Genomic DNA, 14,616 nt, shown 5'->3' with positions numbered 1-14,616 from the left:
GTTCTACAGTGGGTTGTTACATCTGAAGCTAATGCTTGGCTAATTAAGTAAATTTGTAGTAGTACTAGTAAACTAGGTAACTAGGTACTAGGTAACATCACTTACCTCTATGTTCAGCATTGAGGTCAACTTCCACGACCTCTCATCCTTCTTCAAAGTTTTGAGTGGCCAACCCAAAAGGGTCAATTTTCTTTTTAAATTAATCAGGTCTGTAATCAGAATGCTCTTAACAAAATCACTTCAAGTGGACCTCAATTACACACCAGTATATGGTTAATCAGTCACATCTTGCCATGAGTTTATTGTCTTGATACAATATAAACGTCTCAGCTGCTGTTTACACCATACAAATGTTTCACCAAATGTTAGAGCTACTGGTTTTCTGAAAATGTTTCACATGACACTAACATGGCTAATGAGTAAAGACACTTTAAGTACCACTCAGGAATTGAAAACTGATAATTGCATTTCTTGCAATTGCTGAATAACAATAGCAAGCACATTTTTTTTTTAAATTCCATTTTATATTTTGGCATAAAAATAGGTTTGTGCAAAGTATACAGTCCCACTATTGACTATTGGCTCAACTCTGTAGTTAGCTAGTGTAGCAATGTTACCTTAGCTTATCTGGCCTGTACTACTGTCTCAGATGTATTTGGCAAGCGTCAATGAAGTTCTGATATAATTTGACTAGAAACCGCCCAACTGCAGCGGCATCAAAGTACAACGACATTCGTGAGTGACTGGGCCCAGCAGATCAATTCAAAGTCCAGTCTGTTCTGTTGTCTCCCTGAGGCTGTTGAGAAACCACAGTGTAGCTGAGCCTGCAGATCCTGAGTGTGATTCACACTGCTGCAGGAGGAGCAGAGTTCACACAGACCTGCCCTCAGTCCCTGGACACCATGTTCTAAAGGAGGAGCCGCTGTGATATACGAGACAGCTGGATGACAGAAAAAAGGCTGGTGGACACTGCCTGAGGAAAATGCGGCAACCTTTGAGAAGCTGTCTGATATGATTGTGTCTTATATATGTATGTCATATATACATATACACATACATATACATATATATATACATATATATATATATATATATACATATATGTATATATATATATATATATATGTGTATATATATATATATATATATGTATATTGACACCCATCACACACACTTACATTTCCTTGACGGCTTATATTGATTTTGTGAACATTCTGTAACTTCAAATACTTTATTGTTTAGACTGTTTTTATACCCCTGATTCTCAGTTTTCTTTTTAAGGCTTGCAGAAAGAGAGTGCCATGACTGCAGTGTTTTTGAGCTCATCATGTACTGTATATACCTCCACTATTTTGCCAGTGCTGTTTAAAAGTCATATTCTCTTGCATTCCACTGGAGGGAGCCTAAGTACCATCAGTGGTACGTGTTCCATAGTTTAACACTAGCATCAATATTTTATTTAAATTTAATCAGCTTCTTACAGTACATAATTCAGTGGCAACAACAACAACAGAAAAATCCTCATTGACGGTTTATGCAAAGAGAAAACCGGAAAAAGGGAAGTTCTCTGGGACTTGGGTCAACCCTGATGAAACAAATTTGTTCATTTTTGAAGTTTAACAACCCTAAATAATAATAATAATACAAACAACATATGTTATTATAGTTATTGAAGACCCGGCACACTGGGCCTGGTCCTACTCTTTAGGAACGTCTACATCCGTGAACCGAGGTGACGTCACCTGACGTAACATGATGGACGCTGAGGGACTAGGTTGAAGTGGGTGGGTCTCTAGTTTTGTCAAATACCTTGCTAACAGAGCTACTTCCGGAAAATGGCCAGCGGGACGAAAGTTGCTGCAGTGTTTCGGAGTGTTTTGAGGAGCTCCCAGGCTCTGAGAGGAGCTGCCTTGCGCCGCGCTGTGGCTCCTGGTGTGGCAGGAGCTTTTGCTGTAGGAGGTGGTCTACTCTGTTATTACCGCTACCATGCTAACAACAGGACTCTGCCCTTCTCCGTTCACGCCGAGGAGGAAAACGTGAGTTCGACACAGTGTTGGCACGTTACTTTATAAAAGTTATTAGTTATAATTACTTGTAATAAGAAAAACTGGGTACGTAACTGAATCACTACAGTATAAAAGTAACTAGTTACAAGGGAAAGTGACTATTGCGTAGTTTAAATATCTCTAAGAGTTATTATTTATTGCACCGCAACAGAGCCACAACTGCTAGGCATAATGTACTGTAGTACTTCACTGTTATCAGTGTGTGAGGTACAAAAAAAGTATATTTATTCTGATTTGTTACTACAAATATGGTCATTGCTATGTATTTTAAGGTAAATTAGTGAATTTTTTGTCATTTTTGAGAAACATTTATTTTTTAAGTCTTTTTCAGGAAATTATTCGTATAGTACCTGTTATCAAGGCAGCATGAAAGTTTTGCTTAAATTTGATCTGGCAAACACGTGTGACCCGTGGCTCAGAAAATGTAAAATTCCTTTTTCTTTATGGTGTAATTGGTTTGTGTGTGGTGATTTAGGTGCAGGAATCTTCTGCCCCTCATACGTCTGCCAGGAGGCTGCGCTTCATCAAGTTTGCCTCTGTGGTTTACGAAAAGGAGCCCTACATGACACCCAGAGACTTTATCTTTTCTGTCATGCTGGAGAACGTGGACCGTAAGCTAGTTTGTTTACATCAGGAACCATAAACTGTGCATAAACTCTGTTGAACACCTCACTTTACATACAGTTCGGTTCACGAACAAAATCTTCGGTTCACTCCCAAAGGAGTGACTGTGATCACCAAGCAAAGCTCTCAGTTCGAAAGTTTGAAAACTGAGGTTCCGCTGCAATCCCTTTATATTTCAAGGAATGGGAAGCACATGCAGGCATCTGAGCCTACAGAGATACACATGCATGTGTATCTCTGTCGGTACCAGACTTGGACACCTAGAAATTCACCCTCAATGTTAACACTAATTGTAAACTACTACCACTCACTTACACCAATTAAATAAAAACACACATCACGGATATGAGGAAAGGAAGACTTATAAATACTGTTTGTTCTGCTTGTCCTTTTATGTTTCTAACATTTGTGTAACTGCATATTTGTGTAGGAAAGCTGCAGAAGAAAATACTTACACCACAGGTACAGTATGTTTGACTTTTCCTGCACATACAAAGCACTGCACTAAGGCCAAAGGTCATGTTCTCTGTTGTTTCTGTCTTTGCAGGAAGTTGATAAGATGTTGGCCGCAGCTTCTAAAGCAAGGGCTGGTAATGATCTGTTCAGGACCCTAGGAGACAACGGTAAGTCATACACCTGTCACTGAATATGCAGGAAACTTTAGACCTGTAATTCCAATGAGCTATCTTTTCCTACATTACGTTTGAAATATTAGAGACCACAGTTGGATTGAAATGTGCCAAATAGATTGTATTAGAAATCTGGGCTGATTTTATTTTTTATTCAGTCGTCTTTAAAAAAGAAAAATAGAAGTCCCTTATACTGTATGTCCCACATACTGTACGTCCCACAGTGGGGAAATACACTGAGTCTTTAAACCCACACAAGCTGCCTCGGAAGGCACCATTTAGTATGTGCTTCCCCTGGTGCTTGAACATTCAAGGCAAGTGTGTGTGTTTCCCAAGGTCAATTCTCATCTTAAACGTTTGTAACTGTTGCTAGGAGCACAGTTTAATATCTTGTTAGGGGATACATTGACAATGTTTTTGTAACATGAAACAACCATGTTTATTTTTCTCATTTTTTCCATTAAATCGTCACATGAAAATAGAAACAGTGCTTTAGTTGTTTTAAGAATGACTATATATCTTTTGTTTTGTAGGTCTCATATCCTATACTGAGTATCTGTTCCTTCTCACCATCCTTACCAGTAAGTTGCCTTTGAATTTTAACATGTGTTTATAGACTCTTTGTATATTCCTGGGTGTGTGCGAAGTTTATGTATTAGTTTTGTATCTTCATTATTTAGATCATTTTAAATGCTTTTCTGTTGCAGAGCCTCGCACTGGATTCCACATAGCCTTCAAAATGCTCGATGTTGATGGAAATGAGCAAGTGGACAAAAAGGAGTTTCTCAAGGTAAGGCCTGTGACACAACTGGATGGTTTGGAGGTAAAATGTAGTTACTTTCATAACATTGATTTTCTAATCTTCAATCCCCACAATCACAGGAGAATGTATGAAATGATATCTGGTTTTTTTTTTTTCACATTTGTTTGTGCATTTTAATGTTAAAAACATGTTGCTGCCTTTAATGCTGCCTCCAGCATTGATGTAGCCACAGTAAGTATGGAGACATGGAGCCACGATCAAGGTGAGAGGACTGTTATGTTTTTGCAGCTCCTCACTTGGGTCCAATTTTATTTAAAGTAGGGCCGCCAAAGTACACAAAATAGTAGCGATTTAACAGTACAATACTTTAAGTGGACACTTTTAACATGCAGTTATTTTTACCTACTGTGATGTAGTATGGTTGACCTAATGCCTGCTATGTAGATTGGGGAATCAGGAAGCAATAAAACAATGCGGAAGAAATATGGATAAGGAAAATTTAAATGTAAAATGGCAAAATCAAATGCAAACTGTGCACATTTTAAAATATTAACTATTGATGTATACTGAGCTACTATCACAGTAAGTCAGTGTGATAAAGTAACTCCATGCAAATATCTTTTTTTACATAAATGTAAATGAACATTCTGGAGAACATTCTGGACCATTGGAACAGACAAAGATACCGTATGTGATTATTTTTGCGTTTAATTAAACAATCATGAGATGAAACCTTTTTAAATTAAATGTTTTGGCAGCCCTAATTTAAAGGCAGTTTTAAGTTATGTGCCTGTGCTTTCTGTGGTGAGAGAAGACGTCTCCTTATTGAGTTCAGATCAGGTCTGGAGTGGTAGACTGCATGTTGACACGACTTCCACTTTGTGTTGTAGGTTCATGTTGTAACTTGGTGCAAATGCACAAGTGTTCAATAGAGGTGCATGGACTTTGTTGCATAATTTTCTGTCACAAACACATCCATACTTACTGCTTTTATATATATATATATATATATATGTATATATGTATATATATATATATATATGTATATGTACATATACACATATATATTTATGCAGTTTTTAAACTAAAATGAAGCTGTAAAAGGTTTTGAGGTTTAGTCTGTGAAGACAGTATGGTAGTATGGATGTTGTAGATGAGTACAGTATCATTATTTTAAACAGACTAATGTTGATGTAGCCTTTAATTGTCTTTACGTTCATGTTTTCTGTAATCGTTCAGATGTGACATGCACTTTTATTTGAAATCAATTAATCAAGAAATTGTTTAATTTTTTTTTCTGCTGTTAAAGCTGAAGAAAGTAATCAGGAAAAGTAAAGTGAGAGTTCCCAAAGACAGCACTGAGGTGGGTGTTCACTGTTTTGTCAAATTTAAAGAAACTGATGCATGACGATGTGTTTTCTTTGCTAACTTTACTCGCTAATGTTCACAGAAACCAGCAGAAGAAGGAGAAGGAGTGAACACGACATTACAGGCCTACTTCTTTGGGAGGAAAGGAAAAAATAAGTTGCAATATAAAGAGTTCCGTCGGTAAGGAAACCCACATGTTTTGATAGAAAACAAATGTATTAAGTTTTCTCTCTCTTACCAATCAATGCGTTGCCTGTAGTTTATGAAAAAGTCCTCCTAGATGTTTGACTCTGTTAAAAAGGCATTCGTTGTTACATTTATGTTCTCATATATGTGATCATGTGATTTGTTGTAGCCAATCATATGATCACTTTTAAAGCATGAGAACATGAATGTTAAACCTGCTATGATGTGTGGTTCAGAGATGGTGGCTCTGTCTTAGGAAACAGGAGATGGGGTAAGAAGGAGGCACGCTTTGGCGACCCCTCGAGGACACAGCTGAAAGATGAAGTGATCTGTTTTGCTCACTTTCTATATGGGACTTTCAGATTCATGGAGGACCTGCAGGCTGAGGTGCAGGAAATGGAGTTTCTGCGATTTTCCAAAGGTATGGACACTATGCGAAGAGAAGACTTTGCAGAGTGGCTACTGCATTATACCAACGAAGAAGACAATGAGGTGTACTGGGAAAACATGAGGAAGAGGATTCCAGCTGGACAGGTACAACAATAAGACCTTCCGTCCTTGGACTCAGAATCGATGCTAGAACACAAAACTAGAGCTTTTCTTCTTTCTTGTTCCCAGAGTATCTCTTTTGATGAGTTCAAAGTTTTCTGTCTTTTCACTAACAATCTGGAGGATTTTGCCTTCTCGATGAAAATGGTTTCTGAAGCCAATCGACCTGTGGGAATGGGTAACGACTCTCCTCCTCATTACACTGCTTTCACCGTTTACTACAGTATAAGTGATATATATATGTATGCACCTGATTCCAGCACAGTTTAAGCGAGCTGTGAGGATCGCCACAGGCCATGATCTGTCCGAGAACGTCTTGGACACTGTGTTTAAACTCTTTGATCTTGATGGAGACAACTGCCTGAGCCATAGGGAATTTATTGCTGTGATGAAAGACAGAGTACTGCGTGGGCTAAAGGTGAGTTTTAGATAACGTAAAAGTTTTACTTGTTAGTGTTTCAGACAGAGCTAAGACTCAGTGTTCTGTCCTTAACTCAGTCTGCCCCAGATTTTGGTTGGGACTGATAAACGTATCACTTTGATACTTCCACCTCCACACATTAACAGCTATTGCTTTGAACTCTACTGAAATGCATTTATTCTGATTGACCAAAGACAATCACCTTAATAAATTCCACACTGTGATCCAAATATAGAAAATATTAAAGAGAAGTTTGTGTCCCTTTAGTGAGGCATGCGCCCTACTTTGGAGACTGCTGCTACAATGCAGGTACACAGGCTGACTCTGGTGTCGTGTTAACAGTACTGCAAGGGCAGCAGACACTGGCTGTTACATTTTTAGACATTTATTTATTGATGGCTATTGGGGCAAAAGATAATTTCATCACATAAGATAAAAAAGTGTTTCAGTAACAAATTACAGAACTGTTGTAATTACAGTTATTAAATGTGACTTGTTGAACTTGGCAAAATCAAACGTGGTAGACATACTTGTGTACTAGAGTGTGTACTAGAGTACAAGAGCGAGTGAACATCAGTCCTGCTGGCTGTGTTGATCGTGACCTTTGCCCTTAGGTGCAGCCTCAGCACGGCTTCTCTGGCTACTGGAAGTGTGTGAAGCAGGAGACCCTGAAGGGAGCTCAGGAGGCTCTGCGGGACTCAGGTTGCCCCATCTGAACCTGCAGCAGACGTCCAATGGATGAGCTGTCACATCTTAGTGCCTTCCAATCAAGAAGATTAGTGTGAGGATTATTATTATTATAACCATGTGTAAAGAAACTAAGGATTTATACCACTGCCTTTCATATTTGTGTGTTTATACAGAAGCAATACTATTGTCTATAAGCGTGGGTTGTTAAGTATTATATATTTCTAATCTTCCATGTGATAATATATATGACTTTTGCCGATAGAGTACTAGCACTAGAGTAAGAAGTGTTTACAGAACTGGTTAACTGCATTTTAGTGCTGATTATGTTCATTCTGACACATTTACATGGAATTGTGTAAAAAAAGTAATAAAATAAAAAGTCCCAGAAATGCCTTAAAATGCAAGTTTTTGTCCCAAGTGGCCAAGTGAAAAATTTGTGCTAAAAACTCCAAAAAATATTTTATTTGAATATTTTAAAATATCACAAAAAACTTACTATCGCGAAAAAATGCAAAAAAAATAAAAAAAAGTCCCAGAAATGCCTCAAAATGCAAGTTTATGGCCCAAAATATGCTGCCAAGTGGATCATTTGTGCTAAAACTCCAAAAAATATTTGCGTTGAATTTAAATGTGGAACACGGTAAATTGTACACTTGACGCAGTAGGTGGCAGTGATGTTCCTTAATGCAGCCTTCTAGGTTGGCTTAAGCGGAAAAGAAGAAGATGACACTACACGACAAAACATGAACAGACGCCATTGTATGGTCCTTATTTCCAGTAGCGGATCCGGCGCATGAGACACGAGCGTTTAAGTAAAAAAACTGGGCACGGTGGCTACATCTGATTGATTGAAATGGTTGATTTTTTTAAACAAGTGTGAGTTGTATTTTGTTTGAAATGGTAGTTGTTCGGTTGAGACCGTTTGAGCAATTTACGCTAGCATATGTGTCTCGGCAGCTAACGTTAGCTTTTGTCTGAAGTTAAAATAATAAGTTTTTCGTCCTAAATAATGAACATAGAGTTGTCTTGGTAAATAAGAATATTACCTTTGAAAATAGTTTGAACTGGGCTGATGCACCTTTATAAAAATATGAAATGAACTTACAATATTGCTTTTCTGTACAGAAACCCATCCTACTGAAGGGCCACGGACGGTTTACCACTCAGATGAAGTACAACGGAGAAGGAGACCTTCTGTTTACCGTCGCTAAAGATCCAGTGAGTGACACCAATGACTATAGGATAGTAATTAGTTTGACGTTCATAATAATTGTAATATTGTGATTAATTGACTGACAGTTATTAGTAAATGTGTAGTCATGACACAGTTGACCCTAGCGTACGCTCATGAATTTCTGCCAAGATACATGCTACGTTCCTTAACTGGCTTTTGTCAGGGGACACCAAAAATGTTTTGACAGGATCAGCTGACAACAACTGTCAACTGTGGGACTGTGAGACTGGTGGGTGAAAAGAAAATGCATGTGTTTAGATAGATAGAAGTTTCTGAATCCCTTGGGAGTTCTAGCAGCAGCAGTACAGCACCAAAACAACAATAAAAACGCACAAATAGGTAAAATACAAACAGAAATCTGAACAGTGGATGTTATTAGAGTAGTCTGTTAGTAGAAGTAGGTGGATAGATTAGTGTTAGTAGGTAATTGTTGTTGCTGTGTGTGGTGTTGTTGATTTCAGTCTCAATTATTATATATTATATAATTCTGTTATACTATTGTTATTCTAAATTAAATTAGTATGATGTGTATGTATAGTAAAGTATACTGCATTATACCTATGATATGTATATGTAAGCAGAACTAGTATAATTATAAGGATGTTATGTGAACAAGTATATAATATAAATATATAATGTATGCACTGTGTAAATAGTTGAGTAGTGAAATAATGAAATTAAATAAACACTTAGCTATGTAGGCGGTTCCAACAGACATATTGGTGTATGAGTGTTTAATATTTTGGTGTTTAATTTTTGCTCTGTGTCCTTTCTTTAATGTCTGCCGTCATAACACGCGGGTTCGATTTCAGCAGCAACATCATCATGTATTCCACGGACAAGCAGATGGGCCTTCAGTGTTTTAGTGGAGTAAAAATGAAATTATTTGTTTGTTTTGGAATACCAGACGTAGACTGATGATGTTGTGGAAATGAACGTGACTCTCTGGATCGCATCAAGACTTTTAAAACCGGGAGACCGGTGAACTCCGTTGCCATTTCTCCAATCAGGTAAGTTGAAGTTGTCACTGTGCAATGCGTATCCTGGTAGATGAACAGTGACCTTGAACCTTGCAATTGTGTGTTTGTTGTAGGTGGTTATGGAAGGTGGGCAGGAGGCCATGGAAGTGACCACAACTTCCACCAGGATTGGCAAGTTTGAGGCCAGGTGAGTTGAAGTGTTGTTTCCGGAGTATTATTGTGTGGTTGAATAATGCATCCAGAGACTTGTCTTCATCTGAACAAAAGAATCAGATGAAGAAAATGTACCTTATTCCATCGTGGTGTTTGCATTAGCACTGAAGATACCATGACTTTGTATTACTGTTGATAGTGAGCAGTCATAGAATTGTGTAAACATGTAGTTGTTGGCAGTGCTGTGGAACTGACTAGTTTGTAGCTGCTTTTAAGGAAAACCCGTTTGTTTGTGTTAACATGTGGCACAATGACGTGTGCTTCTAATCTGCAGGTTCTGCAATGCTGCGTACGAAGAGAAGTTTGGCAGAGTCAAAGGTCATTCTGGTCCCATTAACTGTGTGGCTTTCCACCCTGACGGCAAGAGGTAAATAAGACCAATATGGCTTTTGATTGCTCCAAAAATAGTTACATCGAGAGCAATTGGACAAAGTCGTTTTTTTTTTTTTGAAGACCTTAAGAGGCGAAATAACACTTTGTCCAGATGCCTTCGACGTAACTATTTTTGGATTAAATGACTGAGAATATACCCAGACAGCTTTTGATTGTGTAATTCCATTAATTGTTATGGAATATGGAATTGTTAGCAGGAATTGAGTATTTTACTGAAAGAGTCACTTTTTGGCCTTTTCACTTTAATTGACAGATACTTAACACTCACTGTTTTGGCCTTTAGTTAACAGATGTGTTGCAATGCAGATGTACACAGCAACTTTATTTAATTTAAGCAGATCACTTGTTTGCTAGACTTGTGAGTATTTTACTAAAACGTTTGGGCCTTTGCACTTGTACATTGAGAGATACCCAACAGTCACTTTTTTTTAGAGAAAAAAAAAACTTTTTTTTTTTGCCATTGTACTTTCATTGTGATCTGTATTTGATTGTTTTAACCTTCCAGAATAAAGAAAGTTGTTGGAATATTGTGTGCTCTGCATTAATTTCCAGAAATTGAGCAAAAAATAGAAAATATGAATGGGATTTCTCATTGCCAAAGTCAAGAGTAAGCGTAAAGAAAAAAATTTTTTTTTTAAAATGTATTCGTTTTTTACTTATTTGTAAGTGTAAGAACTACGTAGTAAAAAGTAAGCCAAGTTAAAAACCAACCACAACAAACAGAACAGCAACAACTTTTTGATCTATTAGCAAAACACTTCACATTTACAAAACATGCATTCAATCACAAAGTCCATAGATACACATTTAAAAACAATACATGTCAAATTACAACAGTAACTCTTAGCTTTCTTTTAACCCTTGTGCGGTCCTTCACATTTGTGTACACACCATTTATCCTTGCAATGATTTTTATCTTGTCCCAGAATCAGTATTAATGAATACTGAAAAAAATCTGAAAAGTTGGTACAAGTCATGCAGTACAGGAACATGCACACGCACAGACACAAAGACATACGGTCTAAGCAAGTGTTACAAGGATTAACCCTTCAGGTAAAGATGGACGGTGGCGCTTTGGCCCAGAGGCAATGTCTCTGTCATTGGTGTGGAACCCCAGGGTTCACCTCCTGGGCAAGTTCGAATCCCGGTTAGGGCGGTTGGTACCTTCCAGTGGACTCACCACCTGCAGGAAGGTTTGGGGGGGTTGGTACGGTGCAATGTGATTTGGGTGGCGACTGCTGCCCCCGCGACCCGGTAACGGATAAGCGGATGAAAATGGATGGATGGATGAATGGATGGGTAAAGATGGACAGATTCATACATCACATACTCACAACACAACTTCTATCAACCACATGTGCTCACAGGATTCAACAAAGGTCCCATCTTCAGAAGTGGAACAACTTGGTCAAACCTCTTCTTTTGGCCTGAAACACAAGATGAAATAAAGACAACATTCCATACAAATGCACTTGGATGACTACATGTTCAAAGTGTTTAGCACTAGCATGTTACAAAACACTTCTATTAACCACTACAATCTACTGAAGCAAACCACTCATCCCTTTGTGACACTACTTCCTACTCTAGAGGATTTTACATTCACCAACTCAAGTAATAAATACAGATTCTCTATTTGGACAGTCAAAAACAACTCTCCATTTAGCACAAAGTCCTTACCCTGATGTCTCTATCTTCTCCTTCTCTTCTTTCACTTCTGCAAAGACAAAGTAAATGCAATAACACTACTACTTGTCTGGCTCCAGTCAATTAAAATGAATAAATAAACACTTAAATCCATTTCTTTCTATACCTTGAATAGTGAGGTTGAAGCAGTCTGGCTCCACACTGAAGAACAACTGCACTCGGCTGGTACATCTCCATTACTTTGACCATGATCTAAACCCAAGACGCACATTAAAAAAAAACAACAAAAAAAACAAAACAAAATTTGTCCACAGATAAGTTTGGGGAAAAAACTCAATCGCACTCAGTAAAACAGACTTACCAGTTTAAAGATGGCTTCGTAGGTAATTCACTGCGTAGTATTTTCTCTTTCCAGCCCCAATGTCCTGTAAACAGTTCACAACACTCTGTAAATGCTGTCCAAAAGTTTCATTACAGGTGACAAAAAAAGTTTCTTTTCTTATTTGGGCAACTCAAAAATGGCAGATGCTACGGACTTGTTGGTGTCATGGAGTCCACCGGCCCATGTGATGACGATATGGGTCTGCTGCAACACCTGAAGGTCACTTGTTTGCTGGACTTGTGAGTATTTTACTAAAACTTTTGGGCTTTTGCACTTGTACATTGACAGATAACTAAGTCACTTTTTTTACAGAAAAAAAACAAAACTTTTTATTTTTTTGCCATTGTACTTTCATTGTGATCCGTATTTGATTGTTATAAACCTTCCAGAATAAAGAGGGTTGTTGGAATATTCTGTGCTGTGCATTAATTTCCAGAAATTGAGCAAAAAATAGAACATTTGAATGGGATTTCTCATTGCCAAAGTCAAGGGTAAGGGTAAAGAAATCTTTTTTTTTTTTTTAAGATTTTTTAATTTTTTTTTTTACTTAGTTGTAAGTGTAAGAACTAAGTAGTAAAAGTATGCTAAGTTAAAAACCAACCACAAACAGAACAGCAACAACTTTTTACTCTATTAGCAAAAAAAAACAAACAAAAAAAAAAACTTGTCCACAGATACGTTGGGGAAAAAAACCTCAATCGCACTCAGTAAAACAGACTTACCAGTTTAAAGATGGCTTCGTAGGTAATTCACTGCGTAGTATTTTCTCTTTCCAGCCCCAATGTCCTGTAAACAGTTCACAACACTCTGTAAATGCTGTCCAAAAGTTTCATTACAGGTGACAAAAAAAAAGTGACATGTTTCTTTTCTTATTTGGGCAACTCAAAAATGGCAGATGCTTCGGACTTGTTGGCGTCATGGAGTCCACCGGCCCACGTGATGACGATATGGGTCTGCTGCAACACCTGAAGGTCACTTGTTTGCTGGACTTGTGAGTATTTTACTAAAACTTTTGGGCTTTTGCACTTGTACATTGACAGATAACTAAGTCACTTTTTTTAGAGAAAAAAACCCCAAATAAAGAGGGTTGTTGGAATATTGTGTGCTCTGAATTCATTTCCAGAAATTTCCAAAAATTGAACAAAAAATAGAAAATCTGAATGGATTTCTCATTGCCAAAGCCAAGCGTAAGGGTAAAAAAAACATTTTTAATATTTTTTTAATGACTTTTTACTTAGTTGTAAGTGTAAGAACTAAGTAGTAAAAAGTATGCTAAGTTAAAAACCAACCACAACAAACAGAACAGCAACAACTTTTTACTCTATTAGCAAAAACAAACTTGTCCACAGATAAGTTGGGGAAAAACCTCAATCGCACTCAGGTTTACAGACTTACTGGTTTAAAGATGGCTTCGTAGGTAATTCACTGCGTAGTATTTTCTCTTTCCAGCCCCAATGTCATGTAAACAGTTCACAACACTCTGTAAATGCTGTCCAAAAGTTTCATTTCAGGTGACAAAAAAACTTGACATGTTTCTTTTCTTACTTAGGCAACTCAAAAATGGCAGATGCTTCGGACTTGTTGGCGTCGTGGAGTCCACCGGCCGAGGTGATGACGATATGGGTCTGCTGCTACACCTGAAGGGATTTAATTAATCAACTGCATACGTGCACGAGTGCGCGCGCACACACACGCGTAAATAATGAATGAGGTTAATTCGTACCTTCGATAATAATGTGCGTCTTCATGGATCTCATCTCATCGTTACAATTCACTACAAACTGCAAGCACCGCGTTGACGCAAACGTTCCCCAAAGAACAAGCCACTTCTTCACTGGCTAAAGTCGCAACACCCAAAATGTTTGAATCACTCAAACCAAACGGTCTTCGTGCAGATATTCAGAGGCCAAACAACAAAGCGCTATCTCGTACAATTGAATAACACGCTGACTGAAGCGAGACGTGCAGTCAGAATTAGTTTGAATGTGCGAACCGTGCGACTCACACAGGCTATTGTTTAGCACGCTAACCGGCTACCCCAGTCGGCAGGTCAGCAGCGTAACCCTTGTAAAGTCGTATCGCCAAGTGCACTACGTCACCTTCCCCAGATCAGAATTCTCTGTTCACTTAGCCATGTTAACAAAGCACGCCTCCAATCAAGAAGAAATGAACGGTAAATGTGACTATCTGTTTGGTCACAGTTAATATACTTGTTCCTTAAATTGTGCATGATTTTCCATTGTAAATGGAAAATCATACATTATAAGCATTAAGGAACATAATGGATCTGTTTCACAATAATAATACATTTTCATTTCATGCTATAATATAGTGGACTTTATATATATATATATATTCTATATTCTATAGACTCGATATTCAAACGGCTATTTGATATATCATAGGGAAATAAGACACAAATACATTCCGTCTTTTATTTTGGTCACAAAATATTCACCTGGCAGCATGCT

The 14,616-nt window shown here is 37.8% G+C and overlaps 1 protein-coding gene and 2 long non-coding RNA genes across 6 annotated transcripts; 2 read left to right on the top strand and 1 right to left on the bottom strand.

Annotated features, from left to right (window-relative positions):
• Positions 1-1,772: 1,772 nt before the first annotated feature.
• micu2 (mitochondrial calcium uptake 2) lies at positions 1,773-7,687 on the top strand. Its single transcript, XM_008332221.3, has 12 exons — positions 1,773-2,036; positions 2,542-2,677; positions 3,121-3,152; positions 3,238-3,313; positions 3,853-3,900; positions 4,027-4,109; positions 5,392-5,445; positions 5,533-5,630; positions 5,999-6,170; positions 6,255-6,363; positions 6,446-6,603; positions 7,221-7,687. The coding sequence occupies exons 1-12, from the start codon at positions 1,836-1,838 to the stop codon at positions 7,320-7,322; spliced, it is 1,269 nt and encodes a 422-aa protein (XP_008330443.1). The 5' UTR covers positions 1,773-1,835; the 3' UTR covers positions 7,323-7,687.
• Positions 7,688-10,120: 2,433 nt separating this feature from the next.
• LOC103394786 (uncharacterized) lies at positions 10,121-14,010 on the bottom strand. 4 transcript variants are annotated; one of them, XR_003052946.1, is made up of 8 exons: positions 13,869-14,010; positions 13,691-13,782; positions 13,541-13,586; positions 12,868-12,931; positions 12,125-12,188; positions 11,930-12,015; positions 11,797-11,833; positions 11,308-11,543 (listed from the first exon to the last, which is right to left on the bottom strand). It is a non-coding gene; the product is annotated as an uncharacterized LOC103394786 (long non-coding RNA). The 4 variants fall into 4 exon arrangements; XR_003052947.1 differs by lacking the exon at positions 13,869-14,010 and adding an exon at positions 10,121-11,299 and having other exon boundaries at positions 11,451-11,543; positions 13,541-13,697; XR_523193.3 differs by having other exon boundaries at positions 13,541-13,782.
• LOC112488640 (uncharacterized) lies at positions 12,129-13,824 on the top strand. The gene is made up of 3 exons (XR_003052948.1): positions 12,129-12,240; positions 12,984-13,136; positions 13,695-13,824. It is a non-coding gene; the product is annotated as an uncharacterized LOC112488640 (long non-coding RNA).
• Positions 14,011-14,616: the final 606 nt, after the last annotated feature.

The sequence above is a fragment of the Cynoglossus semilaevis genome, chromosome 19 (assembly GCF_000523025.1).
Source record: "Cynoglossus semilaevis isolate Cse_v1.0 chromosome 19, Cse_v1.0, whole genome shotgun sequence".
In the NCBI taxonomy this organism is placed as follows: Eukaryota; Metazoa; Chordata; class Actinopteri; order Pleuronectiformes; family Cynoglossidae; genus Cynoglossus; species Cynoglossus semilaevis.
The sequence above is the reverse complement of the archived record's forward strand: the minus strand, read 5'-3'. Positions and strand labels throughout refer to the sequence as shown.

Bases quoted from the DNA above. Each gene is read 5' to 3' on its own strand.
- micu2 (XM_008332221.3), top strand. From the start codon at position 1,836: ATGGCCAGCGGGACGAAAGTTGCTGCAGTGTTTCGGAGTGTTTTGAGG. The intron at 3,153-3,237 runs GTACAGTATGTT...CTGTCTTTGCAG, and splicing joins AGAAAATACTTACACCACAG to GAAGTTGATAAGATGTTGGC. The intron at 3,314-3,852 runs GTAAGTCATACA...TTTGTTTTGTAG, and splicing joins CAGGACCCTAGGAGACAACG to GTCTCATATCCTATACTGAG.